Here is a 24,071-nt window from a genome sequence, read left to right on the forward strand (position 1 = left end):
CTGGGGAGGGCATTTTGGATGAAGGAAACAACCTGAGCAGGAACACAAATGCTAAAATATGAAAGTTATGCTGAGGGATAAAAGTAACCATAGGGGCTGAATGCTGTTTAGCTGTTTCCTGCTCTCACTGTGTGTCTTCAGAATGTATGAACTAATTGTTGAACATCTTGTGTCCTTCTGTATCGATAGGGGACTAAGTGGGCTTTCACTGCAGCAATAGAGACACACTCAGGCCTAAGGAAGAGCATTTTCTTCATCCAGGAGTTAGTTGAGAGAATTAGGTGGTTCAGCTCCTGAAGATCCTGCAAGAGCCTGACATCTTATTTCTTATTCTAAGTAAACTCTGGGGGAACAAATATTTCTCAGAAAATTAGCCCTGACCAAACAGGCTCTTAGGGTTCACTCCCTGCCATTTGAGAGCTATTGGCATCAGTTGAGGATGCCAGCAGCAGAATGCTATAGAGCCAAGAACCAGTCCAGAGAAGCGGCTGGCATGTGGGGTGGGAAGTGCTTTATGGAGTAGTGATGTTTTAGAATTAATTGTACTGATAGTTGTGTAACCTTGTAAATATGCTAAGACCATTGAATTGATTTTGAAGGAGTGAATTTTAGAGTGTATGAATTATATCTCAGTCATCATCATCATGTACATCTAGATTTGTTTTGTAATTCCAGGACTTTCATATAGAGAACTTGTAAAGTTTAGGAAAGCATCTTGGTCTCTTTTCAAAATTGCCACTCACTGTGAGACCTTGTTTAGGTCACTTTTCTCAGAGTGTGTTTTCTGATTTGTATTATAAAATAATTGAGCTAATGGATCTTTAAGATTCCTTTCAACTGCTACCTTCTATAATTTTGGGGAGAAACCCTTTGGTTGATTAAGGGCCTGTATAAAAGACAGGAGGTGTGTTCCCTACTACTACTACTGTCTATATCCTATACTTTTAGGAATTCTGTGACCCTTGCCTTATCAGAGGATCTTTGGCCATTCAGTTCTCTCATCTAGAGTTAGGTTTCCTCACCTGTAAAATGGACTTGGTCAGTAAGTCTCTCACTGGCTCTCATTCAAGGTCTCAGATAGAACTGGGTATACTCCTGGGAGCTATGTTGGGATCCATCAGCTGTCCTGATGGGAAATATTGTTTTTATAGTTTCCTACTGATGTTTGTTAAAGAAAAATTTTGAAAATTGCCAGGTGGAATCTGAGGAAAATATCAGGAAGCTCTTTGGCAGGAGACTCTTGCAAGGGTGGGGCCATGTCTGGTGGGACCTGCAGAGAATCCCTTGATCTGTGTCCCTTTAGGCTCTGCGTTCCCATCCGAGCATGGACTAAAACCCCTAGTTCAGTGCTGTTCCCTGTCCAACACCCACACACGACTTACAATGAGGGCCTGCACTGGCTCTGACCTGTGTTCTGCACCTGGATGAGTTCCTAAGGCTATGGCTCTCACGCCTCACCATAAGGCATGTAGTAGACAAACACCCCAACAAACCTGGGCCAGCCAGGGCTACCTTGCCCAGCCTTAATGAAAATCCTGCCATTGGCATGAGGAGTGAGACATCTCAAAATCGATGGTTTGTTGTGCAGCAGCCAGGAGGGTCCGCTGAGTTCACAGGTCCGCTGTGAACCCATGGGCTCACAGCAGCTTCAGAGCTTGGGAAGAGGGAGAAGGGATCAGACTGGCTCAGTAGAGAGTCATCTTGGGGTCCATTTTCTGACAGTAGAAGACATTTCAGTCCTCCCCATGTGGCTACAGAGTAGCACATGGCCTTTTGCAGACTTTTCCACTCTGCAAAGTTGGCCATAGGCTTGGAGGCTCTTGTGGGGGCTCCCCTAACAGTGCCAGTGATCATGTATTAGTTGTGCTCTAAGAAGCAAAGGCCCAAAGGCAGTGTCCACTTTGAGGCCTAAGCTGATGTCTCACTCTGGCAGCCGATCATTTGTTGAGGGGCCTTTTTCTCCTCTGCAGATACTTTCTCAGAGAAAATGAGGCTCAGAGAGATGAGGTGAGTTTTTAGAGGTCATTCAGCTTTTATGTGGCAGAGCCATGACTTGAACGCAGTGCTGTTTTCTACTGTATGGCCCCACCCTCTACTTCTGTTAATTGGAAACAAGTTATAATACAGAGTTCCAGCTTTGAAATCAAGCAAACTGGCTCTGTCACTCAGAAGTGTTGTGACCTTGGGTGTGTTCCCAAGGTTGTCTATGTCCCTATTTCCCCTAAACAAATGGTAGCTACTATTTCCAGTGTGCAGTGTACCTGTTGCAGGTAGTCTTGGGCTAGGGGCTACCGTGCCCTTGGTGCTTTCAGCAGGAGTATCGTGAAGCAGGCAGGGAGAGGCCTGCCAAGGAATTGCTAGGGTTGGGGGTAGTTGTGGAAAGGAAAAGACAAGACTATACCCAGTCAGCCTTCTTCAGTGGCTCAGATAATAGGGAAGAGTCCTTGGTAAACAGGAGTGGCTGCCTCTTTGACATAGCTTGCTGTGGTCTCTGTCAGCTCTATCCTTACCTTCTTTCTCTTTTCTGTTATGTTCCAACTCACCCTTCAAGCCTTCCCCAGGATACCTTTGTAGCCTCTTCCCAGGCATTCTCAACCCTTCTCTCCTACTCTCCTCTGGGAAGTCACAGCCCTTTGTACACGCTTCCTTTGTTAACATTCTCTTTCCCTGTCTGTTACCATTTAAACTGGGAACTCCTCAAGGGCAGGAAGAGCTTTGTTCATCTGTCATCAGCACTTAGCATAAGGCCCAGCAAGAAGTAGGTGTCAGGTGATGTATCCTCAAAGTTCTGCAGGAGGAGGCTGGGAGTTGCCAGAGCTATAGGACTGAGGGGTGATGTTAGAAGAATCCTTTTCACCTTGGTCGTGCTACCTGTGGAGCCTCTTTGGGTAGGTGAGGCAGCCAGGGCACTTTTGGGGCCACATCCAAAAGGGAGGTGGGTCCAGGGATTAGTCATTCCAGGTTAAACAGACACCTTAGCACAGAAGGCTGTGTAAATGACAAAAGAAATTCCTAGCACATATTTTGGCAGTAAGGGATGAATATCTGTGTCTGTCAGGGGCAGGGTATTGTGGGCAGTAGAGTGGGTGGACAGAATAGATTGGGAGTGAGGATTCCAGAAAATGATAATGATTAGAGGCTCACATTCTCAGTGCTAACTGGTACCTTGAAAATTTTCACCATTACCTCTGACTCTGTTAACATGTCAGCATCTCATTAGTTTACACTCTTCTCCCCTTCTCAGGCCTGATTGTGTTAATAGTTGACCTCATTTTGCTGAAATCTATTTGCAGCACTTGGACTAGGAATCCCTGCCACCCTCTGGATTCTCAGATCCCAGCCAGCTCTGTTCACTTGGCTAGCCACATCTGCTTTCATGAAACCTCTGTGGTCTTTCTACCCTGGCTATGTTCCCTGGGTGTGAGGTGGATTCTGAGAGCTGGGCTTGTATAGAGACTGTGTAGGACAGCTAGCCGTATTCTTCATATCACCAGGAGCTGGTATTTGCCCTTCACATGCACTTTATATTGTAAACTCCACCCCCCTCCTTTTGGGCTAAAACCTCTCTTCCTGCTCTTTTCCCCTGCTTCCCACCTTTGCCGAGCACTTGCTTTGGTCAGGCTCTATGCTAAGTGTGGGGCTACAGAGATAAATTAGTCTTGTGCCTGGCCCTGAGAAACTCACAAACTATCAGAAAAAAAGGTGACTGATGTGTAACTTGAAAAACACACAAGGCAGTCCCTGAGATAGCTAGAGATAAGCCTTGTTTACCTGTCTGAAGAATGGATTAATTAGGAAATCCTAGTTTAGAGGACAAGGAATGGAAGGATCTCTGTGGGCTGTGATGGGCTGGGACAGTAGGTAGTAGGAACTGAAGAATGGGAACAGAATTATGATGGGAAGAAGTACATCATTCATTAAGCATAGACTAGACATTTGATTTCCCTATTTTCTCCTCTTTTTCTTGTACAATAATTTGTAGATTCTGTATTTAGCATTCTCCAGAGAAACAGAACCAGTGGGACATGTATATAGATATTTATAAGAGGCCATTTATTATAGGAATTGGCTCATGTAATTAGGGAGACCAAGAGTCCCATGATCTGCCATCTGCAAGCTGGAGAACCAGGAAAGCCTGAGAACCAAGAGAGATGATGGTGTTCCACAGGCTGGGAAATCAGAGACTTGATGGTGTAAGTCCCTGTCTGAGTCCAAAGACCGGAGAACCAGTACTGGTGTAACAGGAGAAGATGGATGTCTCAATTCAAGCTGAGAGAGCAAATCCACCTTTCCTCTACCTTTGGTTCCATTCAGGCCCTCAGCAGCCTATGGATGATTGGATGATGCCCACTCACATTAGTGAAGCTGATCTTTACTCAGTCTACTTATTCAAATACTTCTCATGAAGAAAACCTCATAGACACCCCCAGGAATAATGTTTTACCAGCTATCTGGGCATCTCTTAGCCCAGTCAAGTTGACACATAAAATTAACCATCATAGATTCGTTTAGGGCTGTGGGGTTCAGCCCAGGGCTTCACTGGAGGGACCTGACAATTCTCACATCAGCTTCTCCAGCTCCTGTCTGTTTCTCAAACTCCATAGCAACATTCCTAATTACTTATTGGATATGTTGATCTGGAATATTTCCAAAATACCTCTAAGTGCTTTCATTTGCAACTGTGCATTTGATCTCTTTAGTAATTCTGTGATAACACATTTTACTGCCAAGGAAGCTGAGATTCAGATGGAGGAAGTGAATTTCCTAACAAATTGCGGCAGAGGGCAGCATAGAACCCAGACTTCCTAATACTCAGTGTAGGATGCCTCCTTCAATGGCAGAATTTCTCTGTATGAGGCCTATGTTTAACTGAAAGGCCTTTCCTCATGGCAATGCCACAGTCACCTCCCAAGATGCTGGTAGGAGGGAAACTAAGGCCTTGGAATTCTTAGTCACATAAACTAGGCCAGGAGATGCAGGCCTCTTCATGGGAAAAGATATTACATGTAACAAAGCAGAATCAATACCTGCTGTGTGAGTAGTGAGTATGAAAGTTGTAATGACAAAGTGGGGTGTAGCAGAAAGGTCATGCAGTCAGGCACATCTGGATTTGAATCCCAGCTCTGTCACTTTTTCTGAACTCTAACAAGTAGTGCTTCTATGAACCCCAGTTTTTTTTGTCTACAGAATGGGACAAGTGATGCTCACGAGGGGCTACAGAGTAAATCAGCCGTGTTAGACTCATTTTCTTCCCACCAAACTTGGTCGCTCATAGGATGTGACAGTGTAGCTGAACTTCCACAATACATTTGACAAGGCAGAGGGATGTATGTATGGGTTGGATGCTTGTACATTTAAGTGGAGTCAAAACTGGTTGAAGAGATTCAGTGGGTACTGATAAGTGAAAGTGTTACCTTAGGTCCTATGCTTGGCTCTGGCCATTCAGAATTTGTATTCATGACTTGGATGAGAATATGAAGCTGGGAAAAAATAGCATCTTGTTCCAAATCGATCTGGACAAGGTTGAATATGGGATTGAATAGAATAGATAGGTGCCCAATCTGCATGCCCATCTTAAAAATTTGAAGAATTTGAGGTAATAGGTGGAGCGTGCCAGCTGCATGGAGTCTTGTTTGAACAAGAGTGCCTCTGACTTTCTGTAGGAATGTGTATGGGATGTTGGAGATGAGAAACCCTGGGAAAGGAGGCAGAGTGTACCCCAGCCTCTGGTCTGGTAGAGACTATGTAGGAGGCTGGTGTGTTCCAGAAAGAAAGGCAGCTCACCGTGCTGCAGAGATATCCCTTCTTAGGGCCTGAAGGGAGGAGAGTGACGCCTTGAGTAAGGCTGCAAGTGTAGGCCTGCCGGTTTGGGGGGGGGGGGGCGGGGCAGAAGGTGGCCACTAGAGGGCCCTGAGTTTCCTCTATGAGAATCTGGCATAAACATGTGAAGGACAGGGCTCCCACCCTGGACCTAGTAACTCCCCTCCCCAGATGGAAATAGAAGGCACTAATCTGTCTTTGATCCCTCACCATCCCCTTGTCCTGCTGTTCAGCCTTTCATCGAGGAGCTATGAACATAACCCTTTTTCTCAGTCTGGGCCTCATTTTCATGTGGTTTCCAGCTACATGTGTCTTTTTCTGTTTAGACTCTGCCTCAGTGTAGTGGTCCCACCTAGGACCTTTTGGATGCCCATTAGCCTCTTGTCCTTCCCAGGCACTGGGACCCTGTCAGTCCTGCTTTTCCCTCCCCAACCTGAGGGTAACCAGCTGTGCACAGGAGGCCATTCCCTCTTTTTTTCCTTCCCTGGCTCCCACATCTGGGGTCCTCTGAGCCCACAGCTACTCCATCCCAAGTTGAGTACAACCCACTCAACTTAAAGGACTGCTTCAGCAGCAGTCCTCTTTTCCTTAGGTGTCTCTTTCCAGTCTCCTGTGCTGTGGCCCAGGGCCCACATCTGGCATACTAGGAACAAGGTCAGGCTCCAGGGGTGCCCCTCTTCTGGTTGGCTCAATTCTCAGGACATGATTTTTGCTCTTATCTTCTGCTATTGTTCCTTGGTTAGCATTTTAGTTTTGCTCTGAAGACTGATTATTACTCTGAGTCTCAGCTGGTGGCTGGGGCCCTGGCCAAGTGGCCAATGCTGCCAGGCATTCTCAGCAGATAGCTCTGTCCCTCTGGCATGTGGCATGTCTTATCTATATCAATCTCTTGAGGCTATTCCTATTTTTCCTGGTCTGCAGATTGAGCTACAGCCTAGGAGTGCTCTCCATAGATGAGACTTGCAGACCTTTACCTAATCTGGGCTTTGTACCTTGTACCTACAGTAGCCTAGTAGCCCAGGAGACCCAGCTTCTATAGTAACCTCAGTTCCATGGCCAGACCTCAAGCTCTAGTCACATTGCTTTATACCCTCACCAGCCATCTCCTTCTACCTGCTGTGGCACCCTAGCATTGCTTACCTTGTAAGATGGAAGCCAGTTCATCTGGGTACATGGGCTCATTGCAGACCTGAGATGGCCAGCATGTATTGAGAAAGCATTAGTGCTTTCCTCTTCGGTGCATATTAGGGAAGTACAATTTAATAAGCCTCTTTATTGCTCTAAGGCCTCTCATTGTTTGCAAACTAGGCCTTGACTTAGTAGAGAAATAGGCAGGGAGCTTACTATAATAGTGTATGGCAAGTGTGTGTCTAAGAACAGAAAGTAGTTTCTTGTGAATGGTGGGAAGGCTTCATGGAGGAGGGGATATGCAGTGGAATCTGCAAGGCTAAGTGTGCAGTGGGCAGTCTGACTCACCATGCCCTTCCTCTCTGGCAGTGACTCGCCATAATCACCTCAAGGACTTCATGCTGGTGGTGTCTATCGTTATTGGTGTGGGTGGCTGCTGGTTTGCTTATATCCAGAATCGTTACTCCAAGGAGCACATGAAGAAGATGATGAAGGACCTGGAGGGGTTACACCGAGCTGAGCAGAGTCTGCATGACCTTCAGGAAAGGTAAGGCCCTGCCCCTTCCCCACAGCCCTGGTGCTGCCAGCTTTTGGGAGCCGCCTGATTCCATTTGGGTTGTGGGCTGCCTGGTCCCTGAGACCATGCTGACATGGCTGCCCAGGCTGTGCGTCCTTCCAAAGCTGCATTGGGAGTCCAGGTTCCTGCCATTCTGGTTACATGGACAAGTATTCTTCTCAGGGCAGAAACTTATTTTCGCTCTGAACTTCAGAGGGAGAAACATGTTGCTCTCAGAAGTCCTGAGCTTCCCTGGCTGGATGGCTTGTTAGGGGTTATTCTATCCTTCACCCTACCTTTGCTTCGTTTCCCATAGAAATAGATACAATGAATTGTCCTTCACCCTTCCCCAGAGAAACCTCACAAATCTGCCTTCCTAATACCTCCTAAATCTCATAAACACTCACTTGTTGTAAGACTTTGGGTAAATCCCTTTCCCTTCTAGGACTTATTTTCTCATGAATGGAACTAGGAGGACATTAATGGCCTAGCTCGGATAGTCTGGGATTCTGCCTAACTAAAACATGGCTTAAAACTATTGTAGAAGATATAGCTGTGAAAGAAAGATGCCAGTCAGTCTATCTAAGTACTTCCTGATATCTAGTAACCAGCTCTGTCCTGGGAATTGTAAGGAATTCACTGCTCCTGGGGCAAGAGAGCTCACGTATGAGGAGCAGTGAGCGCACACTTGTGCAGTGACTCAGTGTCAGCTTATGGCATGATACCTCTAAGGACAGGAAGAGCACAGAAGCAGGAAGTGAGTGATGTCGATGGCCTTAAAAGATGGGTAGGACGGTCCTGGTAGTTAAGGTTGAATGTGTAGTGGAGCCAGGCGCCTGGCGCCTTAAGACTCATATGGAGAAATTTAGTAGGATGCAAAAGGCAACATAGAAGCAATACAGGTATTTCGTTTTTCGCTTTGTTTAGGTTTTGTAAAGAGGAAAGGCCCACTTTAGGACCGTCTTCTAGAAAATTATTCTGGCAGCCTAGGGAGTCTAGTGGGAAGTCTTTGCATAAATCTATGTAAAAGGAAATGCAGTCTGGCTCTTTCTGTTATTTTTAAGTGATAGATACTATTTTCTTTGGAGGGATGAGGGAAGGATTTCTCGTGAGCTAGGTATAATTAAGTACTTAAAAGTATTATTGTTTTTAATCATTACAACACAGGTTAGAAGGTACTATTATTATCCCTATTTTAGAGTTGAAATGAAGGCTCTGAAGGGTGAGTGCTTTGCTTAGGGTCACGTATCAGTAAGCAGTGAGCTAGGAATTTTGACACCCGCAGGGTGCTACCTCAGTAAAGGCAGCCTGGACAGATTCATACTCATGGTCGAGCCTTCTGGGGGACAATAAAAGGAGTTTTATCTCTGAGCTGATTTTTGGCTACTTTGTTGGGCCCCTTGATCCTGGGCCCTTTGCCAATTCGGGGCTAAATGCTGCTGTCTAGGCAGTCCCATTCTTCATTTGTCTGAAAAACATGTACTGTTTTCATTCCAAAGGCAAAGAATCTAGGCAGGAGACATTCCAAGTTTGGGGATAAAACTAAGCTCCCAGCCCTGCCTGCTCCCCAAGGCCTACAGAGCTAATGACCACTGTGGTGGCACTTAGAGAAGCAAATGTATGCACACACCCAGAGCTGGGCTCACACTTGTGTGCACACACATCCTCTGACAGTGTTCAGAGCTACATGCCACCTCCTCCCTCCTTACTTCAGTAGGCCTGCACTGCAAGCCACTGTAAAGCTATTTTTTTCAGGACTCCCAATATTTTGGGTGCATAAATGTAATGAATGCTACATGCACATTCCAGTTAGGATTTCATTGGGTTTCAAAATAATTCTTTGATGCAGGCAGGAATTTTGATTCCTGCTTAAAAATGAAGAAACTGGCCCAGTACAGGGAACAGACTTGTCTATAGTCATGACTGCTTAGAGCCAAGGCTTGCACTCAGCTACATAATTTTCTTGTAATGCTAATTGATTGCTGCCTTCAGGATGCTCAGTCTTCTGTGCAGGAGATGGAGTGGGGCAAGGCTTGGTGATACATTTATTTGCTTGATTTCTGCTCTCAATAGTGTTTGTTGATTTTCATCTAGTCTAGATCCTGTTAGGACTATAAAAGTGGGTCAGTTTTGATTCTACTTTTAAAGGAGCTCCCTATTATATGAAGTAGACAGATATATCATAGGCTTTTCTCAAGAGGCTGCTTTCAGAGAGGATAATATTTCAGGGAAGAATTGAATCCCTAATGGTGTAATTTCAGGGAGTAGCATCTTGGAGGAATACAGTAAAGGAAGGTACTCAGCCAGAAAAGGAGATGGGGGGCAGGAAATGGCGCCTCTGGTTTGTTTTAGCTGTGCTTGTAGCGCCACCTGGTGTGAACCTTGAGGAGGTTCAACTCCCTTTCTCTCCAACAAATTGGGCAGAATACTACCATTTGTCAGCAGTAAGAGCAGTCTAGACATTTCTCCCTCTCCCTTCCCACTTGTACCAACACATCTTTTGAGGTTTCCAATACTGATGACCAGTGTGTACTTGGGATCTGTTAGAGACTGAGTTCTGTTTCTGCCTCTTCTGTGTCACCTACTTTTACCTACTTAACTCAGTGGCCAGTGCTCTTCTTTCTGGGTACTGCTTGTTCTGTTTTTTTTTTTTGCTGTATCTGAAGTCTAAGCCATATATCCCCTGTCTTCTTCATCACCATTTCCCCTTCTATCCCAGTCCCCTGGTATCTTGGTGGTTCCTACTAAGGTAGGGAGACCTGACAGTGGCTAAGTCCTTCCCCTCTTCCAGAGGGATTAGTAAACTCTTATTCTTTCTTCTGGATCTAGCCCATGCTTCGCCTTTCCTGACGCGTTTCAGGTGGAGTTGATCACTCCATCCATTGGGCTCATCCAACACTTTGTGTATCTATCTCTTGTAGAACTTGTCACATTGTATAGAATTATCTGTCTAAATTGAATTAGATAATGAACTCCTTGATGGCAGAAACAGTTTTCTCATTCATCTCCATATATCTAGGGCTTAGCACAGGATGTGGCATTTAGTGTACATCTGAAAGTACTGGGTAAATGAATGAATGAATGAGTGAGTGAATAAAATAGTTATATGGAGGAAGAAGGAAGGAAGGAAGGAGGTTTAGGATGGATGGAAGACTAGTCAGTGAACAAAGGGAATGTGTGGATAGGGACAAATATATATATTTTCATTATAACTGATACCCTTGAGATCTTAGCCCCCATGGAAGATACTAAGGAAAAGAACTCAGGCCTTGGGGAAGCAGGGGGCTCTCTCAAGCTTTGCCCTTTGGCATGAATTTCATTTTTATGTATTTCTGGCAACAGGTGCTCAGGAGTCCAAGAAGTGCGGCTCATGATTCCTTTCTCATCCTCCTTAAATTTCCCCACTACCACCACCTCATTTATATCTCAGCTGTCAGGCTTTCTCTGGATCTTTGGTCTAGCTTGCAGGGTATTCTCCATTTGTGAACCTTCCAGACACCTGGTATGAGGGGAATAACTATGGGATTTGAAGTCATACAGATTGGAATTCTAGTCTCAGTTCTGTCAGTGGTCACTTCCCCTCACAAAGCCTTCATACCCACACCTGTCCTAGGTTGATCATGATATAATACTGTGTGTCATTACATGCAGGGAGGACAAATGTGAACTATCTAGTAAACTAGTAGTTGTCACAACCTTTATTAGTGGCAGAAAAATGATGGTGGCCAGTGCAAGAAGTATGGTAATGACTGTGGTTTGTGTTGGTGCTGAGCTAACTCAGCCAGAGTCAGCAGAATAGGGAGAATATGTGCTGAGTGCTGGAGCCCTTATTTTCCTTTCCAATGCCATGACTCGTGGCATGTTGGCTGGGACCCCCTTGCCTGGCCTCCTCCAGCTCCCTGCATCGCCCCCCAGGCTGCAGAAGGCCCAGGAGGAGCACCGCACAGTGGAGGTGGAGAAGGTACATCTGGAGAAGAAGCTGCGTGATGAGATCAACCTTGCCAAGCAGGAAGCCCAGCGACTGAAGGAGCTGCGGGAGGGTACTGAGAATGAGCGGAGCCGCCAAAAATATGCTGAGGAGGAGCTGGAGCAGGTAGGAGAGTCTGCAAGTTACTGGACATTCTGAGGGAGTAGGTAAAGAGCAGGGGCCATAAGTCTGGCTGAAAAGTTTCATGTGTGAAGACATTGCAACATGGCTCAAAGAGCCCTGGCCAAGTGGCCCGGTTGGTTGGAGCATCATCCCGTGCACCAAAACATTGCAGGTTCGATCCCTGGTTGGGTTGTGTGTGGGAGATAACCAATTGATGTTTCTCTCACACATCAATGTTTCTCTCTCTCCCATCCTCTTTCTCTAAAACCAATAAACATATCCTCAGGTGAGGAGAAAACAGGAGAAAAAGAAATATGGCTGAAAGAATATCTTCAAGTTATTAGATTCTTACTACTAAGAATAGTGGAAAAGTTGCAAAAAATTGTCACTGTGATTTTCAAAGAACAGTGGGTAACAAATTTAGTTATTTTGTTCATTTTTTTATTGAGGTATTTAGATAGACTAAAGTGTAGAGATTATAAGTGTACAGTTGGCAAGCTTTTACATATTCATATACCTCTGTAACCACCATCCAGATCAAAATACAGAATCTTTTAAACACCCCAGAAGGTTCACTTTTGCTTTCCGCTGCCAACTGTCAGTATTCCTTCCAAGAGATAACTATGCATAATCTCTAAACCGTATTAGTTTCACCTGATGTAGAACTTCATATAAATGGCATTATGTGTCTCAGTTTTTGTGTTTGGTTTCTTTCACTCAACATTTTATTTGTAAGAGTCATCTATGTTATTGCATTATTTATGTAGCTAGTTTATTTCCATTGCTGAGTAATAAGCTATTGTATACTGTAAATTATTTATCCATTCTCCTCTGATACACATTTGAGTTGTTTGCCTTTTGTGAATAACCCTGCTGTGAAACTTGCACACATCTCTTTGTGAGCTTAGTACTTATTTCTGTTGGATATATAAAAGGGCATAAATATTTAGCTTTATTGCCAAACAGTTTTCCAAAATAGTTGTACCAATATACACGGCCACCAGCAATGTATGAGAGTTCTAGTTGAGTTACAGCCTTGGCAATTTTAGGCATTTTAATTTTATACATTCTGATATGGATGTGGTGGTATCTCATGGTGATTTTTTAATTTTAATTTTCCTAATGGCTAATAATAATATTGAATACCTTTTCTTAAATTTACCAACCATTTCATTTGGGACTCTCTAGCTTTAGTGTTCTTCAAGATGGCCTTGGTTCTTCTAGGTTCTTTACATTTCCATATTAGCTTGTCATTCCTTTGTCCCTCCCCACCCCCCAAAAAAAGTCTTGCTGGAATTTTTGTTGTGTTGGAATTATATGTATAGATTAATGTGTGTGTGGGGGGGGGGCGGGTTTGGCATTTTAACTAAATGATTCTTCCAGTCCATGAGCGTTGTTTATCCTGTCACTTTTCAGGTCTTTAAAATTTTTTCACAGCAACATTTTGTAGTTTTCAGTGTAGAAGTCATGCCCTTAAAAAAAGTCTTTAAGTTTACTCTTCCTTTTCTAGTTTCTTGAGGTGGAAGATTAGGTCAGTGATTTTAAACTTTTAATCTTTTCTAATATATGCATTTAGAGCTGTAAATTTCCATCTCAGCACTGCTTTAGTTGCATTTACCAAGTTTTGATATTTCATGCTTTAATTATCATTCAGTTAAAAAGATTTTCTATTTTTTTGAAAATATATATTTTTAAGATTTTGTTTATTTACTTTTAGAGAGACGAGAAGGGAGGGAGAAAGAGAAGGAGAGAAACATCAATGTGTGGTTGTCTCTCACGTGGCCCCCACTGGGGACCTGGCCCGCAACCCAGGCATGTGCCCTGACTGGGAATTAAACTCATGACCCTTTGGTTTGTAGCCCACACTCAATCCACTGAGCTATACCAGCCAGTGCAAAGATTTTCTAATTTTTATTGCAATTTCTGTTTTGGCTCATGGTTATTTTGGTTTGCGGGCTGAGAACCAAAGTGTCACAGGTTCTATTCCCAGTCAGGGCACATGCCTGGGTTGTAGGCCATGACCCCCGGCAACCACACATTGATGTTTCTCTCTCTCTCTCTCCCCCTCCCTTCCCTCTCTAAAAATAAATAAATAAAATCTTAAAAAAAAAAAAGAAGTGTATTGCTTAATTTTCAAGCATGGGGATGTTTCTGGTTATCTTTCTCATTGATTTCTAGTTTAATTTCACTGTAGTTATAGAACATACACTGTATGGTTTCAGTCCTTTCAAACATGTTGAAACTCAGTTTATATAAACAAACTAGACAATAGGGCTGAAAGGCAAAGGATGTCAGACTGGATAAAAAACAAAACACCCCTGTATGCTGTTTATAAGAGATATACTGTAAATATAAGGATACAAAAAGGTTAAAAGCAAAAGGAGGAGATAAGGTATGTGATACAAACACTAAGCAAAATAAAGCAGAGGTAGTTATATTAATATCAGACAAAAGTGTACTTTAGTGCAAGAAGTATTACTAGAGACAAAAATGGACATATCTTAATGATAGCCATGTGAATTCAACAGTAATATATAACAATGTTTAATTTGGATACACCTAGTTATAGATAAAGCAAAAGTTGAAAAAACTAGAATAACCGACAAATTCATAATCAAAATTAGAGATTTCAACATACCTCTCTCAATAATAAGCAGCCAAAACATCAGTAAGAATATAAAATATTTAAACATAAGTAATCCACTTGACCTCACTAACAACATTGAGAACATTTTACATTACAGTTACAGAATGCATTTTCTTAAGTGTGCACATGTTGCTTCTGCTCCATTCTCTCCACTCCTTCTGGGAATCCAGTATTAACCATTTAACTGTATTCCATGTGTCTCTTAGTCTCAATTCTGTCCTTTTTTTTTTCTCTCTGTGCTTTAGTAGTTTGGTTTTTTTTGTTGATCTGTCTTTGAGTTCTCTAAACCTATATTCTCTGATCCCATTCAGTGGAATCTGCCTCTCAGATAATGTATTTTTCAGTTCTAGAGTGTCCATTTTACTCTTTATAGATTCTGGTTCCCTCTCCAAAATGTCCATGTTTTCATCTATTGTGTTTTCATCTATTGTGTTTCTTTAACATTTCAATCATACTGGTTTTAAAGCCCAGGTCTGGTAACCCTAATATCTGAATCATTTATAGGACTGCTTCACCTTGATTATTGGTTATATTTTCCAGCCTCATCTCACACTTAGTAATTTATTTTATTAAATACTGGACAGTATATACAAAAAAATAGAAGATCCTAATAATTTTTTCTGGCATCAGATATGGGGTTTCCCCTTTATTCTGTTAGGTGTGTAGGGTGAGGGCCTAATCACCTCACGCTGATCAGAGGTTGAGCTATGTTGAAAATGGGTTGTAGTTTTAGTTAAGACTTGGTCTAGTGCTCATCCATCACAGTTTCTCAGGCAAGTCCTTTCCTGATATTTTTATTGAGAGCTGGTGGATTTCTTTCTCTCAGCCCTGAAAAAAAATGTGAGAGATTCATTTCTGCCACTTGCAGGTTTTGAGTTTAGCTCTTTAGCCTCCTGCTTTTCATAGCTTCAAAATTTTATGTTTGTCTTGAGGAGAAGAGTGTGTGTTTGAGGCAAGTTCCCTCCTTCTTGCAATATTTTGTTTCCTAAGTATTATGAAAGTATGGGAGATTTTGTTCCAGTTTTTGGCCTGGCTACCTGTTCTCCTGCACAGCTTCAGGATTCAGTAAATGCCCAGCAGAGAAAATTGAATATATCTTGGGAACCCCTCAATTTGCAATTTGTTACACTAGTACTAGTACACTAGTACTGTCAACAAAAGCTAGGCCAGTTTTTCTGTGTCCCAGTGGAGTCCTGCCTGGCCAGATCCAATTATCAGTGCTCTCCTGGAATCATCAAATGCCTTCAGGGAAAAAAGTGGACGGCAGTTGTCAACTCCTCCTAGGAAGGCTTTTCCCTTTCTGGATTTTTAGTTCTTCTAGTCTAGTGATTCTCAAACTCTTTGGTCTTTAATTAGGACCTCAAAGAATTTTCATGGTGGCAGAATGTTGCTATTTACTATGTTAGAAATTAGGCCTGGGAAAAATTTTTAAAAATATTGATTAATTTAAAAGAAGTATATTAGATCTCTTACATGTTAACACAAATACTATATTTTTATGAAAAATGACTATATTTCCAAAGTAGAAATAATGAGAAGAATGATTTTTAAAAATAATTTTGCAAATATTTTAAATGTCTGACTTAGTACACTGCTGGATTTTTTGTTTAACTCTCACCCAAAGACATGCTTATTGATTTTAGAGAGAGGGGAAGGGAGGGAGAGAGTGAAGGAAGAGAAACATCAATGTAAGAGAAACATCATTGGTTGCCTCTCCTCTGTGCCCCAACAGGGGACCAAACCTGCAACCCAGGCATGTACCCTGACTGGGAATTGAACCACAACCTTTCGGTTTATGGGACACTGGCTGGGGTGCTGCTGGTTCTTATATTAGTGTCTATATTTAATCTGTTTTGATATCACTCATCAAGTAGCCTCTGGAGAACTCCACTGTTCAGTTGTGAGAGAAGGAGAATGAAAAAGGTAAATAATATTTTAGTATTGTTATAAAAATAAGTTGACCTTAAAAATGCTCTGAAAGGGTTTTGGGGGCACTTGAGTATTCCTGGATCACAGTTTGATAACTGCTGACCTCGTCTTTATTGCTTCTACAGCTTTATTCTTTGAGAAGTTTTCATAATTATAAGAATTTGTCTTTCAAAGTTTTCATAACATACAGATTTTTCCAGATGTTGTATTACATCAGAATTATTCTTTTGGCATGACCTAGTGCATTCTGTGTGGAAGTAAAGTCAGGTTATAATACTTTAAAGCACATATACGTCCGTGGTTGTTAACTTTGCTGCATATTAGAATCACTTGGAGAGCATTAAAAATTGTTTGATGCTCAAGCCAATATCCTGGATCAGTGTATTCAGAATTAGGATACAATCCAGGTATCAGGGGATTCCAGTGTGTGACAAAGTTGAGAACCACAGGCACAGAATAAAAAAATAGGACTGGTGAACTCTGACTTGCCCCAGCCTTTATCTGTTGTCTTCTAAAGGCATTTGTTACTCGTATGTACAAGATATGTCTGCCTCTATCTCTTTGCCCCCACCCCATCGCCCCATTCCCTGTTCCCTATTTTCTAATTATTTCTCCCAATAAAGTTTTTTTGAGCCTATTAGGCCATCCCTTTTGTGTGCCTGCACAACTTTCAACTTCCCTCTCTCTGCTCTCTCCTCTCTCCATTCTCCCCTTCTTAGCTTATCCTATTCTTCAAACTTTTTAAGATATAGGACTTGATCATATACTTTCAGACTTGGTGTACTAGACTCTCAAGTATCTGTTAATTCATTTTAAATATTCAAAGGTGGGAGTGAACCATTTTATAGTTCCTTTTTCAAGGAACAAAAGCCAAGTGAAGTTTGAGCCTCTTATTGGCTCTTTAAGGTATAAAGGTGTTCTGTCCTTAGTTAAGGCCTTCCTAGTTTATCTCAGCCTGTGGAGAGAACCTCAGGCCTGCTATAGGATACTTGCCCGATTGGCTGAATTTGGGCACAGTGAGATGGTTCTCAATCTCTTTTCTCTGGAATTCTGACCAGTGGACAGTCAGTGTCTAGATGGGGGGATTGTGGATCACTATACAGGTAATCTCTGAGATTGCAAGGCATCCAGTGTATGTACTATCTGTGTGTATTTTCAGACCTTTCTCACTTGAGTGCTTTGTGACTGTCCGCTTCATTGTATGATCCTGCTAAGAAGTCAGTGAGGAGATTTATGCTTACACATTGCTCTTTTCATGTCTTGGCCTCTGTTGGCAATGCCTGTGTTAGGTGTAACTATACTTTTTGTCTTCTCACCACGTGCAGAATGCCCTTCAAAGCCTGTGTGCCCTGCTTGGTGGGAGACTCATAGATAAAGTCTCTGGGCTAGAGAAGACTTTGGAGATCATTCAGGTCAATCCCTTTCTGGAATAGCAATCATTTTGAAGGTTCTATGGCAAACACGAACTCTTCACATTACCTCTCACGATGGAGAGCTCACTCACTCTTGAGAAGAAGAAAGTCTTTCCTCACGCCGAGTTGAGGTCTACTATAGGAAGCACAGGGTCACACAGCCAGCCAAATGACAGACCAGGGACAGAGCCAGATTTCTGGATTCCTAATCAAGTGCTTTGTTTTTAAGTTTGCCATATTGTGATGTCTTGAGGCCCAAGAACAGATCTCAACTCTGGGAAAGAAGATGATTCACTGAGCTGAACAGTGTGCCTCAAGAGAGCAGGGAAGATCGCTGAGATTGTGAGAAAAGGGAGATCTAGTTTGACAGCAGAAAAATCTCAGTTTGAGTTCTGGTTGATACTACAGTAGTCCCCCCAACCTGAGGTTTTGCTTTCTATAGTTTTAGTTATCTGCTGTCAAAAGCAATCCAAATACATTAAATGGAAAATTGCAGAAGTAAACAATTCATAAGTTTTAAATTGCACGCCATTCTGAGTAGAGTGATGAAATCTTACACTGTCCTGTTCTGTTCTGCCTGGGACATGAATCATCCCTTTGTCCAGTGTATCCACACTGTATATATTACTTGCCAGATGGTCACTTCATAGCCATGCTGGGTATCAGATTACTGTTGTGGCATCACAGTATTTGTGTTCAAGAAACCTTTATTTTACTTACTAATGGTCCTAAAATGCCAGAATAGTGATTCTGGCTATTTGATATGCCAAAGGAAAGCTATAAATTGTATGTATTTACAGGCATGCCTCAAAGGTATTGTGGGTTTGGTTCTAGGCCACTGCAATAAAGTGAGTATGGCAATAAAGCCAGTTGTAATCTTTGCTGGTAGAGTGTTTTGCCTTCATTTTGTAAAATACATAATATTTTTGAAGCACAATAAAGTGAAGTGCAATAAAACAAAGTATGTCCATATAGGAGAAATGGTAGTATATACAGGGTGTGGCACGACCCATGGTTTGAGGCATCCATTGGGGGTCTTGGAACTTACTCCTCATGGATAAGGGGGATTACTATGCTTTCTGTATGACCTTGAGTAGGTTATTTTCCTTCTCTGAGCTTGCTTCCTTGTGTATAAAATACAGAGAATAATCTTTGCCTTTTTTCCGTCTTGGGAGAATTATAAATCTCACATAAAAGAGCAGATTAGAACTCTGAATTCTGAAGTATAATGTAGAAGCATTGGAGAGGGTCATGTAGTAGTAAATGGACTCACATCCTCTTGGCTGCACAGGTTCGAGAGGCCTTGAGAAAAGCAGAGAAGGAGCTGGAATCGCATAGTTCATGGTATGCTCCAGAGGCCCTTCAGAAGTGGCTGCAGTTGACGCATGAGGTGGAGGTGCAGTACTACAACATCAAGAAGCAAAATGCCGAGAAGCAGCTGCTGGTGGCTAAGGAGGGGGTGAGACATGCCTTCCTGCTGCCCTTTTCTCTCCTTGCCTCCTTCCCTTTCACCTGTCCTTCTTCCTTTCTGCCTCTCTCTATCCTTCCTGTTGGGCAAAGAGATATCCTTTTGCTGGGTGCTATTTCTTTTCCTAATGTACAGCTCCTGATAATGTCCTAGAGCTTCTGGAGCAGGGAATGAGGGTATGGGGGTACTTCTACCTGCCTTCTGGGAAAGGTGCAGCAAGTGGGAAGACTCTGCTAGCTCTATACCGTCACGGGGGCAGAGTCCTCCTGGTGCGAGAGTATTGTCAGGGGATCCCTGTGCTTCTCTTGATTCCTTTATTTTCTTTCTTCCCCTACTCTTTTCCCTCTTCTTGACTTCCTTTTCCCTTTCCCATCTTCTCTTCCTTTTTCTTGTGCAGCCTAAGCTGTGCTAGGAGGAGAACCCAGCCACAGAAAAGCATCCCTCATTTTTCCAACTCCTAATCTCTGCTCTTTTTAATCCGAGGGTCTCGCCTTTACAGGCTGAGAAGATAAAAAAGAAGAGAAACACACTCTTTGGCACTTTCCACGTGGCCCACAGCTCTTCCCTGGATGATGTGGATCACAAGATCCTAACGGCTAAGTAAGTAGCACCTGTTGCCCAGCTCTGGTGATGCCATCCCGTCCTCAGAGTTTGAGGGTGTTTGGGACTTCCAACCCCAGTTCTACTTCCTAATTGGTAGCAGAACAGCTCTGGTCTCCTGTCCCATCCCTTATCCAGCTCCTACTTTGCTCTTAAGTTTATGATTTAATTGTGTTTCTTACTTACACATATCCCCTCAAATTGTTCATCTAAGAGGCCTGGTTACTTTTAAGCCTCACCCAGCCCAGCCTGCCATTCTCTTTCATCTGTCCTCAGGCAAGCTCTGAGCGAGGTGACGGCAGCACTGCGGGAGCGCCTGCACCGCTGGCAGCAGATTGAGATCCTCTGTGGCTTCCAGATTGTCAATAACCCTGGCATCCACTCATTGGTGGCTGCCCTCAACATAGACCCCAGCTGGATGGGCAGTACACGCCCCAACCCTGCCCACTTCATCATGACTGACGACGTGGATGACATGGATGAGGAGATTGTGTCTCCCTTGTCCATGCAGTGTAAGTGACCTCTTGGGTGGGGATGAGGGATCAAGCCTTTGATGCACAGACAGGCTAAGTCATTGGCCACTGCCATGCTTAAACAGCACGTGCGGCAGATACCCAGGAAGACAGTTCAACTCATGACCTTGGTTAATAAAGCACAATTCGCATCAGAATAGTCCTTTATAGTTGTCCTTTGAGTGGTTTTTCCTTGCTTAATATTCTATCTGCCCTTCTGGGCCTATTGCATTAAGTGTGTCTCCCTTCACTCTGTGTTTTTTAAATCCCTTTATTTACCACCCCTCTCCATCTACCTTTATAACAATAATCTCCCTAGTGGTTCATGATCTAAAAATGGCATTTATTTTAACTCATTTGATTTATCTTATTGCTTTTGTTTTTATTTTATATTCTTTATTCTTAATTGCTAAAGTAGAATGGAATGATGTTTCTTTCTGGCTTTTGTGTGAGACCTCAGGAAGCAACAGTCCCTTAAGGTGATAATAGCCCTAAATCCTCCAAGCCGGAAAGACATTCTTGTCAGGAGGGGTCTCCTGCACAAGCATGTCTGGCTTTGCACCTGAACTCCTGGACCTCCCCACCCTCTGTCCTGGGTTTTTCCTTTCCCTTTTCTCCCCTGTGAGTGATAAGAGCCGAGTAGAGCAGGGTTGAAAGAGATAGCACTCTATGGGAATCCTTTAGTGAATGAAGGAACTTACCCCTTGCTGGGGTAAAGTCTTCTCTGGATCAGAGGGTATTTTACATAAACAGAATAGAGCCTTATTGAAAAGCTGTTCTGGGCCCCTATCTCATGGGTGCAGAGGGATGGCAAAAAACTGGGGCTGGGTTAGCGGCTTACCTTCTGGCTCTTTAATCACACTGGATTCCAACTCCAGACAGGATTTATTTGTCAATTTCTTCAATGATACTTTGCCTCTGACCAAGCCTCTTTGTCTTCCTGGTCTTATATCTTCTCAGGCCTTTTACTCAAAGGCAACAAGGTTAGGATCACTGGCAGGCAGAGCGTGATCCTTGAATTAAAGGCTTCTTTGTTCTCTGGGTTGGGAGGACCCTTCATTAGCTCTGAGTTACCCCTTGCCCCTTGGCCCTTCCCTTATCTCATTAGTGAGCAAGCTGAAGCCCTCTGTAAATCAGATTCTCTTCTCCTTTTGGCCTGGCTGTTGGACCCCAGATGCTGCCTGGTTGATGGGGCGTAGGTTCAGTGACCGCTCTCTCTGCTCAACATCCGCCGGCTCGGATGATCAGTCCCTCTGGAAATACCCGGGTTTGAGGAGCCCCTTTGGGGCTTTTGTTTTTCCAATTTTTGGAACTAAACCAACACTCCTATTCCCATGGGCCCCTTCTCCTGCCTGTTTCACTCCCCTGCCTACTCCCTCAATTCCTTAAGCACTGTCCCTACTAACTGCAAGGAGGGGTTCGGGGGTGAGAAGAATCAGCCTGCTCAGATGAGGGGTGGAGAGAGAACACCCATGGTGATGGAAGGCTTAGGCTTCTCATTTTAGCCCAGCTAGACAGATGTCCTGGTGGCCCTTCTTCCAGCTGGGCTGGGATGGGAAGAGGGAAGGAAAAATCCTCTCCCTCTTTTCTCTTTTTCATGTTTCTCCCTTTTCCTCTCTGTTTCTCCTTCTTTCTCCCTCCCTATTCCATGCTTCCTTTTCTTCTTCCACTCTACTTTCATTCTTTGGAAGCCACCAGGCTTAGAAGCCCTGCCTCCCCATCTCTCCATCACCATGGAATTGTGCTCTCTCCCTGGTGGCCCTTCCAAGGCTTCTGCCACCCTGTAACTTGGCCTTTTTCCTATTTTTAGGGAGAACACAGGGAGGCCCATCTATCAGGGTAGAGGAGGAAAAACAAAGGTGTGAATTCTGTTTTCAGCTGGGGCTGGGAGTAAGTCCAAGGGGAATGCTCTAGCACATTCCTGAGTTACCTGGTACCCAGGTAGCCCTTTACTGGGCATGGCGGCCATCATCTTCCAAGAGCCTGATTTGTAGCATTGATCCAAGAGCTGGTTCTTTGTTGTTTACATGCTTGTTAGAGGAAATTTGGGAAGTAAAAAGAGTAAATATGAGCATCCATAGTCCCACTTTATTTGAGCACCTTTTCTTTGAATCTTCTTGTGAAATTTTAATTTTTATGTGGTCATGATAATGAAAACTGACCACTACCACTTATTGATTGCCATAAACTGTGTCAGGTACTTTAAATATATTATCTTGAAGCCTTAAGACAACCTTGTAGAATTTTATAAGGTAGGCATTAAAATAGGGATGTCAGTTGCTCAAGATCACAGCTAGAAGTGGAAAGGCCCAAACTAGGTTTCAAACTAGTTTTTTATATTCCATAGTTCAAGGTATATTTTCTTTTACATAAAATTTTTGTGTCCTTTTGATTTCCCTAAGCATTTTAATAAGCATTTTTATGTGTTTAAAATCTTTTCATAGACAGCATTTTTAATAGGTATATAGCCTTCCAGCTAATACATTCAGTTGGATGTATTATCATTTTCCCATTGTTCCACCTTTGTTTGCTTTCATGCAATTATTAATAATGATGTGATGAACGTGTTTGTGCATAAATCCTTGTCTAAACCATGACTTACTTCCTGAGGTTGGCTTTCTAAAAAGGCTGGTTCTTAGTGCTCTCCCGAACCTTGCCCCAAACCCCTATCCTACCTTGTCCTGCTTGTGTCCTCCACTAACTGCCTTGTCATATCCCTTTATATTAATGTTGGCCTCCCTCCTTTGGAATTGCCACTAAAACTGACCTGGGCACCTCACTTTCAATTTCCCCTTTTAGAACCCCTGGTGGGAGGTTTTGGGGAAGAGGTGCCCCATTCTTCAGACTGGTCACTAGAAGCCCAGAGTGGTCTCCAGCAAGCATTTCTCCATGGGCAAACCTGCTTGCCTACCAGCCCAAAGTAATCTGGCCCTTCCTCACACTGTCTTCACTCTTCTTGCAGCCCCAAGCCTGCAGAGCAGTGTCCGGCAGCGCCTGACGGAGCCACAGCATGGCCTGGGATCTCAGAGGTTGGTAGAGGGTGAGGCTGGCCACTTCTTGACAAGCCGGGCATCTCTGCGGCGAATGCGCAGCCTTTCATCTGGACAGTCTTTCAGTTCTGAAGGCCACGGGACCAGCTCTCCATCTGCCTCTGCTTCTTCTTCCTGTTCTTCTACCACCACCACCACTACCACCACCACCACCACCACCACTTCCTCCTCCTCCTCCATCACCACCATCCATGTCCACCCTGTTTATTACCACCAAAGCACTTCCTACTTCCTCCAGATGGAGCCCTACCCCGACACACCCACTTCTGACAGCACCGCTGTGATGCCTGGGCATTCAGAGAGCATGGGGTATCAGCTGTCTCTCTTTTCTTTCTTCCCTTCCTTCCCTTTCTGCTGCCTATACCTTGGCCTCTGCCCACTGGCTGCTGCTTGGTCAGCTATGGGGGTGTGTGCAATATGGCATCTTCTCCTTGTCCTGTCCTTACCTAGCCCTGGGATTCCTTAGGGTCAGCCTGACTCCTCATACCTTTCCTCCCTATTGTGTTTGGAGTTTTCTGACTCTAACCCCCTCCCTCATGGTCCCATAGCACTTTTGCCTAAACTATGCACTTTTATATCTGTTATCTCAGTGGAGTCCTCACTTCCTTTACTTCTTCATCAAAGATTTATTGAAACCTACTCTGCCAGGCTCTGCTGGGCATGAGGATTCATAGATGATAAGATTCAAGCCCAGCCATTATACTCTGACCTGGGAGAGGTACATAAATGATTATGGAACAATTTGCTTAGTGCTATGGGGGTGTTGAGGAGGGAGTGACTAACAGTGTGTTTTTGGGTGGAACACTTCACAAAAGAGGTGACATTTGTGCTAACATCCTGTGTATAGTCAAAGGAGAAA

At 43.6% G+C, this 24,071-nt stretch overlaps 1 protein-coding gene across 7 annotated transcripts in view; it reads left to right on the forward strand.

Moving 5' to 3' along the window:
- Positions 1 to 24,071, forward strand: part of STIM1 (stromal interaction molecule 1) — a 183,025-nt gene that overhangs the window by 153,421 nt on the left and 5,533 nt on the right. For 2 of the 7 annotated variants that reach the window (XM_036028900.1, XM_028516088.2), the window contains exons 6-12: positions 7,318 to 7,495; positions 11,420 to 11,597; positions 18,874 to 19,041; positions 19,550 to 19,650; positions 19,927 to 20,162; positions 21,337 to 21,429; positions 23,125 to 23,191. In XM_036028900.1, the coding sequence (XP_035884793.1) occupies positions 7,318 to 7,495; positions 11,420 to 11,597; positions 18,874 to 19,041; positions 19,550 to 19,650; positions 19,927 to 20,162; positions 21,337 to 21,429; positions 23,125 to 23,191 (1,021 nt within the window). Of the gene's footprint in view, positions 1 to 7,317; positions 7,496 to 11,419; positions 11,598 to 18,873; positions 19,042 to 19,549; positions 19,651 to 19,926; positions 20,163 to 21,336; positions 21,430 to 23,124; positions 23,522 to 24,071 lie in introns of all 7 variants that reach the window. The other 5 variants (XM_028516087.2, XM_036028899.1, XM_028516090.2 and 2 more) reach the window with 3 other exon arrangements.

This window comes from Phyllostomus discolor, chromosome 6 (assembly GCF_004126475.2).
Source record: "Phyllostomus discolor isolate MPI-MPIP mPhyDis1 chromosome 6, mPhyDis1.pri.v3, whole genome shotgun sequence".
In the NCBI taxonomy this organism is placed as follows: Eukaryota; Metazoa; Chordata; class Mammalia; order Chiroptera; family Phyllostomidae; genus Phyllostomus; species Phyllostomus discolor.